Raw genomic sequence first — 21,933 nt, 5'->3', positions numbered from 1 at the left:
CTGCTGCCTCCAGGGAACTGGAGGACAGGGGTAAAGCTGGCCTTCCAACATTTGCATAGTCAGGGTACAGCATTATTTTTGAAAGATAAACTACATAATCTACCTATTTAGTAATTTCCATAGGTTTCCTCCTGAACCTAGAATAAAATCCAAACACCTTACTATGTTATCTGGCATCAATAAGCAATCATATCTAGCTGTCTCCACTTTCATACAAGGAAACCTTGAGTGTGTGGTCACATCCAAGTGTTTAATTTCTTTGTGGATCTGCTCATAAATTGAAGTAATATTGTTTGTGTTTGTTCATTGTTTCATGCCATAAGAATTGAAGTTGGATAAACATTGTGGCCTTTTGTGGTTTATTACACAAATCCCATGATCTGCCTCTGCATCTGGCACATAGCAGGTATTCAGTAACACTTACTGGATTAACAAACTCTGCTAACCTGTGAGTCATCCTTGACTTCTCCAATTCTCTAATGCTTAAATGCAGTTAATTGTCATGTCTAGGAATTTACATTTCTCAAGTCCATACTCACCTCTATATGCCACCACCAGTATTCAGGTTCAGGACTCACATTTCTTATACTGGATTTGCATGGCAATCTTTACACATCTCCCATTCAGTCTTGCCAGACCCTACTGTCATCCCCCACAATGGTACAGGAGGGACTTCTCTGAAAGATACATGTGACCAACCACCCTTAGGAGCCTGTAATTGTACCTTGCCACCTGCAGCAACACCTTGGCATGGCACTCTGGTCCTTCCAAACCCACCACAGGTGCATACTAAGGCCACAGTAAACTGAGTGTTGTTTCCTGCTTCTAGGCAATCTGGACCTGTGTGAAAGCTTGTGGGCACCCTGTCAAGTTGAGATGTGACAGCTTTCTCAGATCCCTTAATATTGAGTCCAATTCAATGGCCCACCCTTTCAGAAAATAGTTTTTATATACAACACAAATAAGGTGCTCTTCTCAGAGGTACATCACATAGCCCATTTGTGAATAATGAGGGATATCAATTGTGAAATACACAACAGAAATTGAAAACCTCAAGATGAAAAAAAAATCTATTCATACATTTGAAGGAGTTTGTGTGCAATATCTCACTAACAAAGAACATACAGATGCTTTATTATCATTACAGCCATCTCTCTGTTCTTAAATCACTGAAAAGTTCACATCCATTCACACAATGGACATTAGTGTTGCATCCTACCAGGTAGTATCTCTAATGATATTTTGTATAAAATGGTGAAAAATTCCAACACACAAGAGGACAAAGAAAACAGGACATATAGTGCAAGTTTAAAATGCATTGATTTTACATTTAAGATATGCTTGTTAGAATAATTCACACTGATTTCCTTTTTACTTTAAAGTGTGAGTGGTGGCTCTACTATCTTCCAGACAGGCAGCTTTTGAGATATGACATGAGGATTGTAAACTTTAGCTTTATTAGCCAGAAGCTTGGGTGATGATATCAATGGCCTCTATAGGTTTGTCAGTATTGATTTCTTGCAACAGTGAAAGCACTGGAAAAGTGTTAGCTAATATTAATAGAGAAAGAGAAGTTAATTTATTAACTAATAAAATTGTAACCTAATGACATGGCAAAGTGTATGGTGTGCAGGATGTGTATGTGTTCACACATAAAGATACACTAATGGGTATGTAGGTGGAGAAGCAGACACATGTAACACATACTTATCAGGGCATCTGGACTGAATTCTAGGGGAATCAAAAAGAGATATGGGGGCTCCTGGGTGGCTCAGTTAGATAAGTGTCTGACTTCAGCTCAGGTCATGATCTCATGGTTCATGGGTTTGAGTCCCACATTGGGCTCTGTGCTGACAGCTCAGAGCCTGGATCCTGATTCTGATTCTGTGTATCCCAGTCTCTCTCTCTCTCTCTCTGCCCCTTTCCCACTCATACACTGTCTCTCTTTCTCAAAAATAAATAAACATTTAAAAAAATTAAAAAAAAAGAGATATGGGTGTTGGCTCAAGGGCTCACAGTCAGGTGGGCACTTGCTACAGAATGAGACTTGAAAAAAGCCTTTAAATATCATCTTCTTTCTCAATCTTTGGGATTCCTCCTAAATTACAGAAGTTATTGTCATTTACACTGTGTGGTTCCTCCAATGTATCCTATTCTTTTTAAGTTTTATTTATTTAAATGATCTCCAAAGCTCACAGGATCAAACTCACAACCCTGAGATCAGGAGTCACATGCTTTTCTGACTGAGCCAGCCAGATGCCCCCCCTCCAGTGTGTTCTATTAGTTTATTTAGCAATGTGTTTATTCTACATATTATTATTTCTACTGCTGTTAGCTTGGTTGGAGATGGCTCTCTGTCCTGTGAAGAACCAAATTTCAAACACATAAGCTTTATGTGCGAAAATATTATTATTCATTTCTTAGAAGAATATTAAAACTACATATATAAGACCATCCTCTTAAACAATCTATAACAGACAAGTGCTCTGATACTCTAAAACTAATATCGCCAGAAGAAATACATCATTAACTTTCTCTAGTTTCTCTTGGAGAGTCATTATATAGGGAAAACCTGGACACCCTGGTCTCTAGAAAATTCCATCTTCTTCACTAATCTGAAGGCATTCAGGGAGATTACTAAAGCAAGAAAAAAAAGAAGTCCAACAGTAATGTTTCACTAGGGCTTTACTCTGAGCCCCAAATCACTTCTTTGCTGATTATTATAAATCAAAATTTATTCCATCTAAATTTAAAAGTTCAAACTAAAGGTGTATGGCTATGATGGGATAACTTGTCATAGACCAACACTCTCACTAAGAACATACAGGAAAGCTAGATAAAATACACATTTAAAAAATCAAATTGAGCAGATGGGAAGGCAGGCTGGCCATAGTAGACCACATTTCCCACACACTGCCTTCTCCCCAGAGTGTATTTCTTGGTAGTCTGGTGCATGATGTGGAGGAGCTGAGTGGAGAACGGCTGCTAAGAATATAGACCTCAATAGAGCTTGAGGCAAAACTGGAGTTTGGGGCAGCCAAGGAGTCCTAATTGGAGAGGCTGAGATTTCAGAGAAAACAAATGATAAGGAAGTGAGCCATACTAGTTTTCCCTCAACACATTTACTGATCAAGCTGCATAAAAAATTGGTTAAACATCAGTCATAAAAAATGGCTTAAAAAGAAGAGCAGAATTTTCAGTCAATTTCTAGTGCCAGAAACATAAAAATTAGAGTTTAGGATCTTTTTGGAGTGGCACTGGGAAGCATCCAAGGACTTCATTTGGGACCCCTGGGGAGCTATGCCCTCTAGTAGGAGGAAAACAGAGCACAACTGAGCCTCCTGAAAACTCCAACCCAAGCCAGCTCTGACCTGATGTTTCCAGGTGAGGAAACATCACCTGAAGTCTCTGCAAGTTTCTGTATATAATCAAACTTATCAGGTACACCAGAAAATGGGGCCAAACAAAAGAAAAACAAAACAAAACAAAAGAGAACAAAACAAAACAAAAGAAACAGACAATAAAAATGGTGCCACAGATGCCAGATACTTCAGCTATCAGCCACATTTAATGATTAATATATTCAAGGAAATACATTGCAAAATGGAGAATTTTACCAGAGAACTAACTTATAAACAATCAAGTTGATATTTTAGAAATGAAAAATACAGTAGCTGAAATTAAAAATTCAACAGTTGGCTTTCACAGATAACTGGACACAGATGACAGGCAATGGTCATGTTGAAAGGTAGTCTGGAAGTTTTTCCACTGACTGAAGCATGAAGCAAAGGAATGTCAAAAAGTCCACAAGCATACGGGACAAATGGAATGTGAGGGAAATGTTTAACATTTATGTGACTGGAGTATTAGGGAGTGAAAAGGGGCAAAGAATGGTGTAGAAGCAAGATTTTACAAAATAATGGCCAAATATTTTTAAAAACTGATGGAAGGTATCAAAGTACAGATGCAAACCTGCTATGAACCTTAAGCAGAATAAATGCAAAGAATACCAAAACAAGGGTGGCACCGTGGCACTGCAACCTTCCTTCTTTTAGATTTTCTGGGCTTAGATGTTTTCAGAAAATTTTTTGAAGCATTTGGCATCCTGTAGTAATAATAGATCTTTCTGTAATGGAATGTAACTTCCTCCCTCCTGGGCTTCTATGATTCCACATGGTCCACTGACTTCCCCTCTTAAAACTGCAGCCAAAAGTGACAGGAGATGGGATGAGGTTCACAGACGTCAGAGCAAGCTTCAAGGGCCCACAATTCTTCCCTTCCCCTAGTGGCTGCATGTCCTCCTACAAGTTTTGTATTTTAGGCCATGGAGCATATTCTGGTGATGTTTAACCTGCCCTCATGACATGTACAGCTGCCCCCTTAGTCTCTGGGTAACACACAATCACAACCAGCTATTACAGTCACATCATGTTGATTTAATCAGTACATATCTTGGATTTCCTCAGATGACTTAGCACCAGTTCTCTTAAAAACAAAGGCAAAGAAGCCAGTCTGAGAGGGCTACATACTGTGGGATTCCAACTATATGACTCTCTGAAAAGGCAAACTATGGAGACAGTAAAAAGATGACTGGTTGCTGAGGTTAGAACACAGGGATGAGCAGGTACAGCACAGAGGATTTTTAAGGAAGTGAAAATATTTTATACAATACCACAATGGTGGATACATGTCAATACACATTTGTGAAAACCCAAAGAATGGACAACACCAAAAGTGAACTCTCCTATAGATTTTGGTTAATAATAATGTATATTCTTTTATCAATTGTAATAAATGTTCCATACTAATGCCATACTTTAGTGATGGGAGCAAGGGTGTGTGTGTGTGTGTGTGTGTGTGTGTGTAGAAGCATATGGGAACTCTATGTGATTTTTGGCCAATTTTTATGTACATTTAAAAATGCTACATGATGTGAGTCAGATAGAGAATAACAAATGCTGTATGATCTTATTTTAATTTTTTAATGTTTACTTTTTTTTTCAACGTTTTTTATTTATTTTTGGGACAGAGAGAGACAGAGCATGAACGGGGGAGGGGCAGAGAGAGAGGGAGACACAGAATCAGAAACAGGCTCCAGGCTCCGAGCCATCAGCCCAGAGCCTGACGCGGGGCTCGAACTCACAGACCGCGAGATCGTGACCTGGCTGAAGTCGGACGCTTAACCGACTGCGCCACCCAGGCGCCCCTAATGTTTACTTTTGAGAGACAGAGATAGAGAGAGGAGAGAGAGAACAAGCAGGGGAGGGGCAGAGACAGTGGGAGACAAAGAATCTGAAGCAAGCTCCAGGCTCTGAGCTGTGAGCACAGAGCCCAACATGGGGCTCAAACTCACGGACTGTGAGATCATGAGCTGAACTGAAGTCGGATGCTCAACAAACTGAGCCACGCAGATACCCCTGTATGATATTATTTATACGTGGAATCTAAAGAAACTGAAATCTCACAATGGTGGCTGTCAGGGGCTGGGAGTGCAGAAAATGGAGAGATGTTGGTCAAACATCAGAAACCTGCAGCATCAAGATGAATAAGTTCCGAGAAATCTAATATAAAGCATAGTGATTATAGTGAATATTGTAATATACAGTTAAAAGTTATTAAGAGAGTAGATCTTAAGAGTTCTTGTAACAAAAAAGGGGGGGGGGGGAATGGAGGTGTTAACTAACCTTATCGTAGTAATGATTTTGCAATATATGTATATCCAATCGTCAAATTGTAAACTGTACATTTATACAATGTTATATATCAATTCTATCTCAACAAAGCTGGGAAAACATTTTAAAGCTCCTCTAAAAAATAAAGTCTATTAAAAGGCACCTAGGTGGTTCAGTCAGTTAAGTGTCTGACTTCAGCTCAGGTCATGATCTCATGGCTCATGAGTTCAGCCTCATGCTTGGATCCTGCTTCAGATTCTGTGTCTCCCTCTCTCTCTGCCCCTCCCCCACTCATTCCCGAGCGCTCTCTCTCTCTCTCAAAAATAATAAAAAATAATAAAGTCTATTTTTTTTAAAAAGAAAAATGATTCTAACATTATAATCACTCTGAGCCAGTATCATCTCAACTTCCCAGTTAAAGCTGAGGCTCAGTACGTGCTGTTGCCTTATTTTGATATTGACTGCAGAAGTGCAGTAGGTCCTTGTTGGAAGCACTGCTCTGGGATCTCCATCTTTGTGAGCTGCACATACTCACTACAAACACAGTAAGTGGGAAAGAACAGTATCTTCTCTAACATGACCTTGTGAAGATCAAAGGATATGAGGTCGATAACACTGAGTAGATATCAAAACATTACTTTTCTTTGTTACTTTCCTAAAAGGTTGCTTATGGTGAACAGTCTCAAAAATAAATGTGCCAGATCTCCTGATCTGCAGACTCCCAGTCTTGAAACAAACCATGCACAATTTCTGTTAAGATCTGTGCACATTTAGGGGCGCCTGGGTGGCTCAGTGGGTTAAGCGTTTTAGTCTTGATTTCAGCTTTCATGATCTCACAGTTCGTGAGATTGAACCCCATGTCAGGCTCTGTGCTGATAGTACGAAGGAAATCTCTTGGGAATCTCTTTCTCTCTCTCTCTCTCTCTCTCTCTCTCTCTCTCTCTCTCTCTGCCTCTCCTGCTCGCCCTTCCTCTCTCTCTCAAAATAAATAAATAAACATTTTTAAAAAAGAACTGTGCACATTTAGATATATTGTAGTGACAAAGAGAATGTGATTAAAGATGACAAAAAATAAGATTCTCTTCAACCCATGTAAGCATTTCTTATTTATTCAATAACTAGAAAAACCATAAGCAATTCTCAGATAAACAAGACAATGAAATCAGTCTGTTAAACAATAGACTGAAATGCAGCTTCATTTTTATTTAGCAAGAAGAATGTATGAAACTGAATCTTCAGTATTAATAATATCAATTTAAGAAGGAGAAAAGTGGGAGGGAGGACAGGAAAAAGAACTAGAAATTATTGTTTTCTGTCTCTCTACTCAAATGAATGTTTGGTAGAAGGAAAGGAATAAATTTATCAGGCTAAAGCCTGTAATACTAAAGCATTACAGTCAAAACCCCAATACAAATTTACATCCTTAAGTCCCATACACATCTCTAAATTGTGCTTCCCCCCCCCACAATATATTCTTTAATTTGATATTCTTGTTCTCCCCCATATTCTTCTTTTTTATTATTCCTGACTCAATTCCCAATACCCACTTACACCATCAGTCCCCTACTCTTAAATTGCTTTTATTTTTCATGAGGTCCACTTTGAAGAACCTTACATTCTTTTGAAACTGCATTGTTTGGTGTCATAGATAGAGTGGACGTATGTGATATATTCAGTGATGCGAGAAGAACTCCTTTATCATGTGACTTCCAAGCAAAGTTTGGAAGTTTGGTGGTTTCCAAGTTTCCACCATAAAGGTTAGAAATAGTCATCCTTCGGGGCGCATGGGTGGCGCAGTCGGTTAAGCGTCCGACTTCAGCCAGGTCACGATCTCGCGGTCCGTGAGTTCGAGCCCCGCGTCAGGCTCTGGGCTGATGGCTCAGAGCCTGGAGCCTGTTTCCGATTTTGTGTCTCCCTCTCTCTCTGCCCCTTCCCCGTTCATGCTCTGTCTCTCTCTGTCCCCCAAAAAATAAATAAATGTTGAAAAAAAATTAAAAAAAAAAGAAAGAAATAGTCATCCTTCAAGAAGCAAATGCATAAAGAGGATTTTTAGGGTAGTGAAACTATTCTGTATGATCCTATAATGGTGGATATGTCTTCACACATTTGTCCAAATCCACAGATGTACATCACCAAGAAGTGAACCCTAAAGCAAATGTTTGAGTGATGATAAGTCACTAGGTGGTCACAAGGGGAAGGCTGTGCATATGTGAAGGCAGGAGTATGTGGAAAATCTCTTACTTTCCTCTCAATTTTGCTGTGAATCTAAAACTGCTCTAAAAAAAGTCTTTTAAAAAATAAACATTTATGTTTATAAAAGCAATTCTTTTTTCTGCCACCTGCTTATTTTATTTTATTAATTTTTAAATATGATTATTGTAAAGTTAGCTAACATACAGTATACATAGTGTGCTCTTGGTTTTGGGGGGGAGATTCCTGTGATTCACCACTTATATACAACACCCAAGTGCCCTCCTCAATGCCCTTCTCTCATTTTCCCTGCCTCCCCTGACCCCCCACCCCCCATCAACCCTCAGTTTGTTCTCTATATTTAAGAGTGTCTTACAGTTTGCTTCCCTCATTGTTTGTAACTATTTTTCTTCTTTCCCTTCCCCCATGGTCTTCTGTTAAGTTTCTCAAATTTCACATATGAGTGAAGACATATGATATCTGTCTTTCTCTGACTGACTTGTTTCACTTAGCATAATACCCTCCAGTTCCATCCACTTTAAAGAGCCCAAACGTCCCTCAACTGATGAATGGATAAAGAAGATGTGGTATATACATACAGTGGAATACTATTCAATGGTGAAAAAAACATTCTGAAGCTCCTGACTAATGAGCCTCTTGAAACATTCCTCAGCGCTACTGGATACTCTCCCCTCTGGGACACTTAGTGTTGAATTTATCTTTGTTCTGTCCCCCTGTGTACCATAATGCTTTGTTCATGAATCTGAACCTTACTCCTTCCATTCATCTTTGTCTTAACCTGCACCCAGCACCATTCATGACACACAACAGTCATATGGCAAACATTTACTGAATGAACAAAGATGGAAATAGAGAAATTCACCCCAGAGAATATAGGACTTGAATATTTAAATGTACCTTTGTGTATCTAGATCAATCTATCATCTATATCTATCTATCTATCTATCTATCTATCTATCTATGTAACAAACCTTTGCCTACGCCTTACACTTTGCTTAGCTGACATAAGTTAGTAGTACAATAATATTCCTCTTGGTAGCAGACAAGGTAGCTAGAATCTAGACAACTCTAGCTCTTCTGAGAACTGACCATAATAAACACGTCCCTATTTCCAGAGCAATGCATTTCCTGTCATTCATCTTGCCCACTGTTGCCTAGACACTTGCTTCACTTTCACAAATAAAAGGCAACCAACATTTATTTCTCTAGCCTTTCATTGCAGTAGACACACCTCCTGGAAAGAAAAAAAAATGGACCAATGAATTTTCAAGGTATTTAGGGCATCTTTTAAGGTGGGGGGGGTTAACTGGAAAAGTTTTGTTACTCAATCTCCTCACTGGTGGGTGCCTGTGTGGCTCAGTCGGTTGAGTGTCCACCTTCAGCTGAGGTCATGGTTTCGCAGTTTGTGGGTTTGAGCCCCACATCAGGCTCTGTGCTAACAAACAGCTCAAAGCCTGGAGCCTGCTTCAGATTCTCTCTCTCTCTCTCTCTCTCTCTCTCTCTCTCTCTCTCCCTCCCCTCTTCATGCCCTGCCTCTCTCTGTCTCTCAAAAATAAATGTTAAAAAAATCTAACACCAGTATTTTGGTTTGTCTGCCACAGGATGTATATTATTTTAATGCTCATTATTTTTCTCAGATGATGGAGGTCTTACAACACCTCAGACCATTTTAAGATCATTCCCCCCACCTTGATGAAGGGATCAGAGTAAATTATTTTAAATAATGATTTTAAATCATTGTCATTTCTATGCCATGTACTTTCTCTCTCTCTCTCTCATTTTTAAAGATAATTTTTTTATTTAATTAATTTATTTATTTGACGGAGAGACAGAGAGAGAGAGAGAGAGAGAGAGAGAGAGAGAGAGAGAAGCAGAGGGAGAGAGAGAGAAGAGAGAATCTCACAACCATGAGGTCATGACCTGAGCTGAAATCAAGAGTCAGATGTTTAACTGACTGAGCCACCCAAGCACTCCTCTCTGTCTCTCTTTAAAAGGGAGAAAAGGGGTCTGACTAGACATATTTCTGGGTATGAACTAATCTCATGAATTATGACCCACACATAACTTAGATGAAAGTGGGTCTGCACACTTCCCAAATGTCAACGTCCATCTGAGGAAAACCTAAGGATGAAGCCCAGCTCTTCAGAAAGGCTCCAGGGCCTCAGTCCCAGGTAGGTCCAAGGTGCTGCCTACCCACACCCTGCTCCCTTGGCATTCAAATAACATGCCAGCCCCTCATTCCCCAATCGGGTCACACACCCATCTTCCTGACTTTTACTGAGGACCTCCCCATGCTATTCCACTTGGCAAATCTCTGTCTATCAATCAAGTTTCAGATTGAGACTTCATCAGAGAAATCTATTCCAAAGGCCACCAGCTTTCCCAAGAGGTTGCCTATAGTTAGCAGAGTCCTTATAGCATTCTGTGGGTGATTGTCACTTAGCCTCCTCCTGTGAAGCCTATGACTTCCAGGCAGAAATTTCTATCAATTCCAAAAGTAAAGCTTAATCCTGAGCACAAAGTAGATCTCAAAGTTATAACTTATGAAAATCCATAAGATATACAAATGCAAGCAGTTGTTTCTAAAATAATTTTGTAACTCTATCTCTATGGAGGCACTTCTTTCTTAGTATTAGACATAAATTAGGGTTGGACATAAGGGTGATAAATAATGTGGAACTAATGTAAGAAAATAAAACCCCAGAATAAGAAACCAATGAACTAAGAAGTTATTATGCTTTTTATGCAGTCAACTAAATAATTATTTATCAAAGAAAGGAAATATTACATTTACAATTTACATTTTACAATCTGTAGCCTATAGGCTGTGTAAAATGAATTCTCTTTTATTCACTTCACCTCTTTGCCAGTGTCCCATCTCCAATTTATGGATGACACATTTTTTAAATGAGTCACCCATAAATATAATTTTACCCCTACATGGAAAACTTTATATCATCAGAGAAAAAATGAACACTTTTAATATCTGGCAATGAAAAGAACTGATTTTGCTACTAATTCTGGAGGGATTATTTCCATCCACAGAACATTGCAATGAAAAGACAGCATCTAAGTCAGCATTTTGGCAATCCCCCCACCCTGAAGCCTCATCCCTCAAATCCAGGAGCCAGTGTGGAGCACTGAAGTACAAAGAAGGTCCCCAGTATACAAGATTTCCTGCAATCACTGGGTCCACAAATGCAAATGTGTGGTCTCGGAACCCTGCACACCACTTAGGGAGCCACACCACGGCCTGTAGCATCTTGCAGGACACTTTTACACTAATGTATTTCAGCATCCCAACACTTTCCTCATAGCTAAGCACTTTTTTACAGGGAAAGCCTTCTTTCACATTGTAGTTACTTCTGGAGCTCATTTTGCCTCTAAGTCTGTGAAAATACCCTCTCAAGGAAATCACATACTTGATCTCATACTTTCTCCTGTTCAAAAAAAAAAAAAGATAATTTATTTACCCACATAGTTCAAACTGAAGAGAAAAGTATACACTGGATAATCTCAGATGCTTTCCTAAAGCAAAACACTAAAGTCCTAAAACACTAAAACACTAAAAGTCCTGAAAAACTGACCAAAAGTCAAAAGCTGTCATTTATATTCATCCCTAATATTAATGAAATAAGATATAATCAATGACTGCATAACTGCAAATAATCTCATCTGAAAATCTATGTGCAATAAATACATGTGTGGACAAGGTAGGAAATGAGGTACCTTTTAAACACTAGAGCCATGTCTCACTACTAGGGTCATAAACTCCACTCTGACTTTTTAAAATTATTTTCAGTTTTTAAACTATCAATTAGTGCTATAGACTTAAGAATTCAATTGTGAGCTTAAACCTGCATGATAAATCTCGAGCAGAAACTCACAATGAGGATGTAAGCAAGAAGTGATGAGGAGGTGCTCAGATCAGAAAAGAGCTTCTTACCATGTTTATTGATGACACAGGACCAATGCTGTTAACATAGATGTCAACGTCAATTACGGTCGGTTTTACTGTGGAGAAAAATACATGTGTGTTAACACTTTGAGCCAGAGAGACTGAGGAAAGCAGTATTCAACTTCCTTTGACTCATGCGCTAACACCTCATGGGTATGTTGGAAAAGGGTGGAATTTCTTTTGGATTTGCCTTATAGTTGCAATTCAAACCCTGTCTTCCTTTTTAAAATTCTCAAAGGATGAGAAATTCTTACTTGTATTTAATAAATTCTTGGGAAAAAAGGACATTTAATACACTGAAATTTGCCAGGAATAGATGATTATAAAGATATTCTGCAATATTTGTTAAGCTGATTATACAGAAACAACAACAACAACAACAACTATAAAATGATAAAAACAAAAGACACTACCTAAGTAATTTAATGTCAGTTTCCTATAAAGCAAAACCCCAGTGATGAGTAATATCTGGGATGGCTCCAGTCCTTATCCATCACCTGACTGCCTAGCTAATGATCTAAAACAAAGTGACTCAAAGCAAAGATCTGGAGAGTACATGCATCAGGGAAGAATGATGAATACTGATAATTGTTATTGTTAGAACTTAAAGACATTTACACATATCACAGATTTATAATCTTATAACTTAAAAACAACACTTTAGTAAGTCAAGGAATTACAGTTTCAACTACGAGGGCATAAAATGGATATGATGAGAGACTGTAACCCAACATTGTGCATCAGAGGTAAAAATGCTTCATTTCTCCTGAAAGAAAACAATTTCTCTTTCCTTGGTAGGGACCAGTAATGAGATTGCAAGAGTCAGGAGCTCATGACCTCTGAAAATAAGGAGGTTCTCTTTCCTCAGTATTTAGCAACTGATAAAAGGAATGACAGCCCCGATTTCAGAATATTTCTGCCCCAGAGGAACACGAACAAGACTCTAAACCTTTGCACATGAAACAAATTGCTTCTATGGAAACAAAAGTGTTTGTATCTGCAATCATTTCAATAAACTTCCTTTAGTTTTGCTAAATAACTAATAATTCACAAATGAACTTCTTCACTCTACTTTTCAAACTATAAGTGGCACTTCTGAGCTCATAGTCTCATTAAATTGCATATCCAGCAGTCTGTAGCCCAAGCCATGTTTTCTGGGCCTCCATGAAAATGAAAACAATGATTATGAATTCGCACCAACCACTCTTAACATCTGTCAGGACAAGCAAGTCATATTAGCTTCAAAAAGCTGTTGGCATTTTGGAAAATACCCAACACTATTCTATTTATTATGTATGTAGTGTTTACATTTCATAAAATGACTGTTCTTCATTTTAGACTGAGATTTGTTAACTACTACAAATAGTAGCATCTTTCTTCAACTTCATTGGATTCAGCAAGTTGTCTGTCTCCACCAGACACTGCATAACCTTTGGTGATGTCATACAAAAGCCTGTGTTAAGTCAGTCCATTGAGAACCTACTTTTTTGCAAGAGAGTTTTCTGGTTGTTTTATGGTATTAGAGCTTAGGCTTCCAGAGCTCTTAATCTCATTAAATGAAAAAGGACCTACAGACATAAAGCCTTAACAACTTGAAGTGGGAAGTGCCAAATGAGTATTAAGTGTGCAATGAAGGTTTTAAGGAATAACAGTTTGGAATAAACACACGCACACACACACACACGGGCGGTCGCATACATGTGCACACAAAACAGGGAAATTGTTTGAAGCAAATGATCTTATAAAGCAGTACCATGCTAAAGTAAAAGGAGCTTTTTAAGAAAATGGCTCTGACACACTGGGTGTTGTATGGAAACCAATTTGTCAATAAATTTCATATATAAAAATAAATAAATAAATAAATAAATAAATAAATAAATAAATATAAAATTAAAAAAAAAAAAAAGAAAATGGCTCTGACAGTGCCACTTGGGAAAGATCACAGGTGGGCTCAAGGTTTATAATTCAAAGGCTCAAGATTAGGCCCTGACAAATGAACTCTGACAAGGGTGCCAAGATCATTTAAATGGGAAAAAGACAGTCTCTTCAACAAATGTTATTGGGTAGAATGGATATCCGCATGAAAGAGAATGATGTTAGCCCTTACACTATGTACAAAAATTAACTTAAAATGGATCGAAAACCTAAAGGTAAAACTGAAAACTATGAAACTCTTAGAAAAAAACATAAGGGTAAAGGATCATGACATTGCAGTTGACAATGATTTCTTGGGTATGACACCAACAGCACAGGCAACAATAAGTAAATAAATAAATAAATAAATAAATAAAACTACATCAAAATTAAACTTCTGTGTATCAGACACAGTCAACAGAGTGTAAAAGCAATCCAGAGAATTAGAGAGAACATTTGCAAATCATATATCTGATAATTGGTTAATGTCCACAACATAGAAAGAAATCCTATAACTCAACAACAAATAAGCAAAAAACCTAATTGAAAAATGGTCAAAGGACTTAGACATTTCTCTAAAGATATACAAATGGCCATTAACCACATGAAAGATGCTCAACATCATTAGTTCTTAGGGAAATGCAAATCAAAACCACGAGATACCACTTCACATCCGTTATGATGGTAACATTGAAAAAATAATATAATAAGTGGTGGCAAGCACATGCAGAAAAAGATACTCTTGTGCATTGTGGGGATGCAAAATGATACGGCCACTGTGGAAAACAGCACGGCAGTTCTTAAAAATAAATAAATAAATAAACATAGAATTACATTACCCAGCAATTCTACTTCTCCAAAGATTTAACAACAAACATATATTTGTCCACTCATGTTCATAGCACCATTATTCACAAAAGCCAACGGGTGAAAGCAACCCAAGTACCTGGGAAGGGATAAATAGATAAACCAAATGTAGTATATTCATATGGAAAATTATTCAGCCTTATAAAGGAAGGAAATTCTGACTGTTTTGTATTATTTTATGTGATGGTCAGCCATGTGTGGCCACAAAAGAAGAGGTTCCAAATAACAAAGTTTATTATACTCACAAGTCTTAGAGACAGGAGATATGCCTTTCAGGACCACATGGGAAAGAAACCACGGTGGTCAGGATACAGAAGATAGGGCAAGGTAGAGGGAGAAGACATTTATGCCATGATCATAAACAGGGTTTCCAAGGGAAAGACACAGAGAGCAGGATAAACAGGTAGGACTGACTAGTTTGAATACTTCCTGTGGTCTGTAATGGTCCTGGGATGATTAAGGCAGAAGAACAGTGTTTCCTGCAGTGTAAGGATCAAAGAGAGGAAGTATGGCTCTGGATTGGTTAGCTTGCATATCAAAGGTATGCTCCTGGCTAGGCCCTTTGTTATCTCTAAGAATTGGCTAGTCCCAAAAGAGCAGTCTCTCTTCAATCAAAAAAGGCTTTTTAAGATATCAAAATATCATAATATACAGAAAGTTAAAATATGTGGATGAACATTGAGGATGTTTTGCTAAGTGAAATATGCCAGTCGAAAAAGACAGACTAGGGGCACCTGGGTGGCTCAGTTGTTTAAGCGCCCAACTTCACTCAGGTCATGATCTCACAGTTCATGGGTTCGAGCCCCTCATTGGGCTCTGTGCTGGCAGCTCGGAGCCTGGACCCTGCTTTGGATTCTGTGTCTCCCTTTGTCTGCCCCTCCCCCATTCGCTTGCTCTCTCTCTTTCTCTCTCTTTCTCAAAAATAAATTAACATTAATTTTTTAAAAAAAAGACAGATACTTTATAAATCAAATTATATGAGGCACTTGGAGTAATAAAATTCAGAGAGACAGAAAGCAGAATGGTGGTTGCTAAGGGCTGGGGGAAGGAGGAATGGGGAGTTAGTGTTTAATGGGAGCAGAGTTTCAGTCCTGCAAGATGAAAAGTATTCTGGAGTTAGACGTTAGTGATGGCTGCAAAACAATGTGAACGTATACAAGACCACTAAACATACACTTAAAAGTGGTCAAAATAGTAAATTTTATGTTATCTGTATTTTACCACAATTAAAAAAAAATAAAAGATTAAGCTCTGGTATGGTTGGTAACCATTCTAAGTTGGTAGAAGGATGAACAGTTACACAGAGGTAAAGAAGCCAGAAATGGGGAGAAAGGGGAGAGGTGATGGTGATTCTCTGAGTGAAAAGGGGCAGATTCTATTGAAAAAGAGTATAAAATAGGGCTGATGTTACTGGGTCTCATACAGTTTGTCCAAAAATGGATTCACTTTCCAATTCTTCATCTGAATTCCACCTTACAAATTTGGATACTATTATTTCCTAAAAATTTGGAATTAGTATGTTTGAGACAAATCACAAACTCATAAATTGTGCAGTATAAATGAACATGGCAAAGATGTACTGAGTAAGCCTTGACAAGCATCGGCCACATTTATTACCTTGAAATATTTACATGGCCCAAAGGGCAATAATGTAGATTGTACTTTTACATGCCTCTGTCACAAAACCAATGAACATACTTGTTCATTTATTTTTCTCCACTCTACCAGGGGCTTCTGCATGCTAAAACAAGCATCTTAGAATTATCACTTAGGAGCTGACGAAATGACCCAGATGCACAGGCAAGAAATGGCACATGTCAAAGTGACCTTGTGGAAAGAAGAGTGTAGGGCCAGGGTGGGTCTGTCCGTTGATGGAATTAGAGGCACATGGCTGACTTCTGCTCTTCAGAATGCTACTTACAGCCTGGAAGTTAACAGATTCTTTGTCTTGTTTATTGCAGACAGAAACGGAACTCTGAAGCATAAATACATTATGCTTCAGTGCAAGAGAGTCCATTTTTTTGACCCTTGATATCCAAAACCACATCTAATGTAGTACAAGATTCCTATTAAACAAAATCAGCCCTCTTGTGAAAAGAGAAATATATCAAAATTTACTTCCAAAATTCCAAAAAAATTATCCGTTAAGGGGCCTCATTTATGAATCATAAATGGGTACTTCCTAGCAGGTGTTTAAAATGTCAAACCTGAATAAAACAGGTAACAAAAACATTTCTGTGTAATCTGCCACCAGTTTACTGCTCCCCAGTTATGTATAAATCTTAACAAATATCTTTCATCTTTCTGCTTGCCATATTTGGTGGTTACTGTTCTGGCCCTGGGCCCCCAGAGGTGAGCACTGATATCATTCAATAAATCAGGTATGCAGCATCCCTCAAAATAAGGTCAGCTCTGAGCTTCTCTTACAAAGTAAGGGGCAGACTGGCTGATCTGATTCCACCTCTTCTCCTAACTTTCCTAAGAGGAAATGGAAAGGTGTATCAAGCTGGCTCCTCAAACCCCCCAAAAGTTTCTCTATAAAACCATAGAATTATGATAGCTTATTTTACTTTAGAAAAAAAATAGAGAAGAAAGTGAAAAAAACTATAGTGAAAACAAAGGAGGTATGCTCGGTGCAATGTGAATTCATGGGCCTTCAGTGAGTCAGTTGTCAATTCTTCTGGGGAAGGTTAAAGACAGGGAATCAGCCCCAGAACGAATGAAGCTAAGGACCAGTAATAATAATCATTTGGTTTTGCTTGAGTCATTTGATTAATATCTCTTATAAAAGATAGTTCCATACAAATTATGAATCAGTGCATGGGGTCTTCTAGGAAAAATTATTTTTTCATGTAGTAACTGAGAGGAAAAGATGTATAACCTTTCTCTGAATCCCCATATTGTTAGATCACTTGCTACTTTTAGGTCATGAGCATCCCTTAATATGCCCACTGGGGACTGGCCCTTGGAGAGAAGGATTTACACATGATTCAGCTTCACCCCTTCCCACAGTTTCTGCTGTAGTTCCTGGCACACAGTAGGTACTCATTGAATACTGGATAACTATGGTACCTGAAACTGTGGTTTTAAGTTATTATTTTAAATGGATTTTACATGTTAAATGTTCACATCAGATTGAAAACTGAAACAGGAAGAGTAATTTTTAAATTATGAACCTGATGACAACCACAGGTTGATGCAATTAGTCAATAGTCAAGACCAAGTAGTCAAGAGCTTATAAAAGATTGTCCAAGACAAGGATATAGGGAAATAGGCATCTGGGAATAGGCACCTGTCACAACAGAAATTATATTAGCTCCCTGGTAGAGGAAAAAGCTGAGAATGGCACTGGGAAAACAAATGAAACCATTTATATTCATTCATAAACAAGAAAGAAAATAGACAATGACAGAAACACAGATTAGAAGAGACAGGATATAGGGCCAATAAGTGTTGACAGGGACAGACAATGCAGAGTGGGGAGAGGCTCCAGGTGATTATAGCTCTCCACAGAAGGCAATCCTTCATGAGCTGGCCCCAGACTGGGAGCAAGAGGGAGGAGGAATGGAGACCCCAAAGGACACTGAGCAAACGTGCTATGTAAAGCAACACAGCCAGTAGAGCATGCTTCCTGGCTGTACAAAGTGGCTCTGCCATTTACCAGTTCTTTAATGTTGAAAAGTATCTTAACATCTCTCTGCCTCAGTCCCACTATGTGTCAAGATGAACTGATGATAGAACCTAATTCGTGGTGGAGGTGGTTAGTCTACTGTGAAGTAAAAGTAGGAGCTCAGTATATGTTTGCTATTGCTCCTGGGGTCCTTGGAGTTAGACACAGAAAAGAATGCTAAAATCTGGCATTTGTTGCCTTTCAACTAATATTTATGTCTAAAAGTCACCCTTTTCACTTAAATTCTACTTTTTCATGAAAAGCTTAAATATGCTGACAGAAATATTTAAATATCAGCAAATAAGTTAAAAAAGAGAGAGAAGTAAGTAATACCAACTCATGCTCATGAGGTTTAAATAGAAGAGTTCTTCCAGTAGCTGAGAACCTCCCTTACAATCTTCACTGCCTTTGGGGAAGAAGTGGGGACTCATCTGCTGTCAGCCCCTCTAATTTATTGCCTCCTTCTTTTACCTGAAACAAGAGTACCGGTAGGCAAAACAATTATTAGGTCGACTGAACCCCCCACTACCATCATTGACTTCCCTTTAAGTACTACCTCCCTTCCTGCTGATGCCCACAGACAAAAGCACTAATGTTTATTAAGTGACATTGTTATAAGCATTTGCATTTAATCAGTATGTAATATTCTCATTCCCATCTGACAGATGGACAGCTAAAACATGACTGAGGAGGTGACATCCAGGATTCTGCAGCCTCACTGGAACAAAATCTCAGGGTTCCACCCTCAACTTCCCAGAGGCTTAACTTTAGTAATGAGGCTTAAAGGAATTCTGGGTAACAATGACTTCAGTCATTTATCATCATCATCATCATCATCATCACAAATAACCTTTCCAGGCTCTTCCTAAAATGCAAATACCACCTCTGAGGCATATATTATGTCGATTTATACCATCTCAGTAGAGATGTGTTTTCAAATGCTTTTCTCTAGCTGGGAGAATACTAGGTTATGAGGAGATGGTGAAGAGATTTGGAGAGCAGGTGCAAAGAATGGGCAAATTTAATTACTGTTACAGTTTTGTCAAGACTACTCAAAAATGTTTGGCATAGGTTAGTATTGGAGAATTGAGAGCACTATTGTGGGTCCCATTTCAGCTCTGTCAGGGTTCCTACTTGGCCAGTTAACTTGGTTCTGACTTTTCATTATAAGGTTTAGAGCTAATACTATCTCCACTAATCCCAGAACTTTGGATGCCAATCCCAAAGGCTTACTTCTTTCTTTATCACTGTTTAAGTATATGATCTCAAGTGGGCCAATAAGAGTTAAATGAACAAGACCAAATAGTTATCACCTCAGACCTGGGTCATACCTGATAAGTAATATGGAAGAAGGCAAACAGTGAGATTCTGCTTTTGTATACACTCATATAAAAATGCATTACTAAAGTAGACAGTGAATTCATATTCTTAAAAGAATGAAGAGTACTGGTATTAAAATTCAGAACCACAACTTCAGAGCAACAATGGGTAGATAATCAAAACTGGCATCTACATTTTCATGTCTTGAAAGAGTCTGGTGGTAAGAATATAAAGGAATTTAGGGAGGTGCCTGGGTGGCTCAGTTGGTTAAGCATCTGCCTCTTGATCTTGGTTCAGATCATGATCCCAAATGTTCATGAGATCGAACCCTGTGTCAGGCTCTGCACTGACATAATGGATCCCGCTTGGGATTCTTTGCCCCCCTTTTGCTCTGCTCTCTCTCTCTCTTTCAAAACTAAAATAAAAAATAACGGAACTTAAGAAGTCACCTGAAAAGTCTAATAATTTATAAATTTGACTCACAAGTAGCCACATGACCTTGTAAAAATAATTTAAATTTTCTGGGGCTCATTTTCTACATCTGTAATTGAGTACTTGAAGCAAGTTTTCCTTCCAAGCATGAACTCAATTGGTTATAACAGGAAAGATACATTTTAACAACTTTCTTCATGATAGCACCTTGTCCTTTCTACTACCTGACTGGGAATATCAAACTGTATTAACCAACAGAAATTTTAGCCCAAAACAGATATGAAAAATCAATGCATTGCATCTTTAAACAGTCAGAAGATTGAGAATGATTGGGAGGCATGGTATGTGACAGATCTTATTGTACCTAAAAATGCATAACAGAGTGATGGATAACAGCAAGACTGACAATAAGGAAGCCCCAGATCCTCCTGCCCCCACAAAGAACCCAACTTAACAACTATGTTTATGAGAAATCCAGAAGCCAGTTAAGAGGTCCTTGAACCCCAGGTGAACTTGAAACCAGCCACATGGAAGTACAGTAGGAAAATTCATGGCACACAATCACTAGAGACTCTCTCCCTTACATTGAGAGTAAATAATAAGACAAACCTCCCAGCTCCCAATTTCTCACTGGGGAGGGAAAAAGAAGGATGGAACATACATTCAACATTTTGACTTTTGGGGGAACTTCCCAGGGCCCGTTTTATGTCTTGCCTGAATTTAAGCACTGACAAGAAGTGGACACCAGGCTGGGGACTGCTAAGAACAAGAGCCATCAATATGGTTTGGTCCATCAGCAAAATCTGTAGTACCCCACAAAGACATTAAGGTAGAGCTCCAATATCTTAGCTTGCTACAGTACTGGAGAGGCTTCAGTACCACAGTCTGACACAGAGGCATGAGGGTGGGGGGCTCATGGGTGGTACTGGAAAACCTCTTCAATTATATTACAATAAAAATCTCAGGTAAGATGTATCCCCAGACTAGGCTTGAGAAGTTGCCAGAATCTCTAGGCAGAAAGACTCATGAAAGTCTTCCTTGTATGAAACCCGACCACAAAGACTGAGAGAAGTGATTGATAACAAGAGAAACAGCGTTCAAAGAAAAATATTAAATCTCCAGGAAATGAAACAGGAATATATTAATAAACAAAGGATTCAAAAACCATCATAAGGATGTTCAATGAAAGAAAAGAGAGCACGGATAGACAACTAAATAAAATTTTTAAAAAATGGTATGTGAGCAAAATGAGAATATCAAAAAGATACAGAAGTTATGAAGAAAAACCAAACAGAAATTCTGGGGATGAAAATTATAGTAACTGAATTGAAAAACTTCACTTGAGGGATGCAGGAGTAGACTTGACCAACCAGAAGAAAGACTCAGTATTCTCAAAGATAGCACATGTAAAATTACCAAGCTGGAAGACAAAAAGAAAAAAAAAAGAAAGAAGAAAAATGAAGATAGCCTAAGGACTTTATGAGATACCATCAAGCAGAACAACGTATGCATATGGAAGTTCCAGAAGGAGAAGAAACAAAGAAAAGTGCAGAGCCTATTTGAAGAAATTATGGCCAAAAATGTCCCAATTTGGAGGAGATATATGGACATACAAATTCAAGAAGCTTAAGGAACTCCAAGTAGGATAATCTTAAGAGATCTACACAGATACACATCATTACCAAATTCAAAAATCACAGAGAGAGAATCCTGTAAACAGAAAGAGAAAAATGACTCATCACATATAAGGAAGCTCCCATTAGATCATCATTGGATTTCTCAGCAGGAACTTTGATGGCTAGGTGGTAAAGGATGATATATTCAAAGAGCTGAAAGATAAAACTGTCAGTCAAGAATATTATGTCTTAATTGTGGTTTATATACACAAT

At 38.3% G+C, this 21,933-nt stretch overlaps 1 protein-coding gene across 4 annotated transcripts in view; it reads right to left on the bottom strand.

The window, feature by feature from the left end:
- GABRG3 (gamma-aminobutyric acid type A receptor subunit gamma3) overlaps positions 1-21,933 on the bottom strand; it is a 704,479-nt gene that overhangs the window by 641,831 nt on the left and 40,715 nt on the right. For all 4 annotated transcript variants that reach the window (XM_019831998.3, XM_019831997.3, XM_019832001.3 and 1 more), the window contains exon 3: positions 11,830-11,897. In XM_019831998.3, coding sequence (XP_019687557.1) covers positions 11,830-11,897 — 68 coding nt within the window. The remainder of the gene's footprint in view (positions 1-11,829; positions 11,898-21,933) is intronic.

This window comes from Felis catus, chromosome B3 (assembly GCF_018350175.1).
Source record: "Felis catus isolate Fca126 chromosome B3, F.catus_Fca126_mat1.0, whole genome shotgun sequence".
NCBI lineage: Eukaryota > Metazoa > Chordata > Mammalia > Carnivora > Felidae > Felis > Felis catus.
This window is presented reverse-complemented; position numbering and strand designations above follow the sequence as displayed.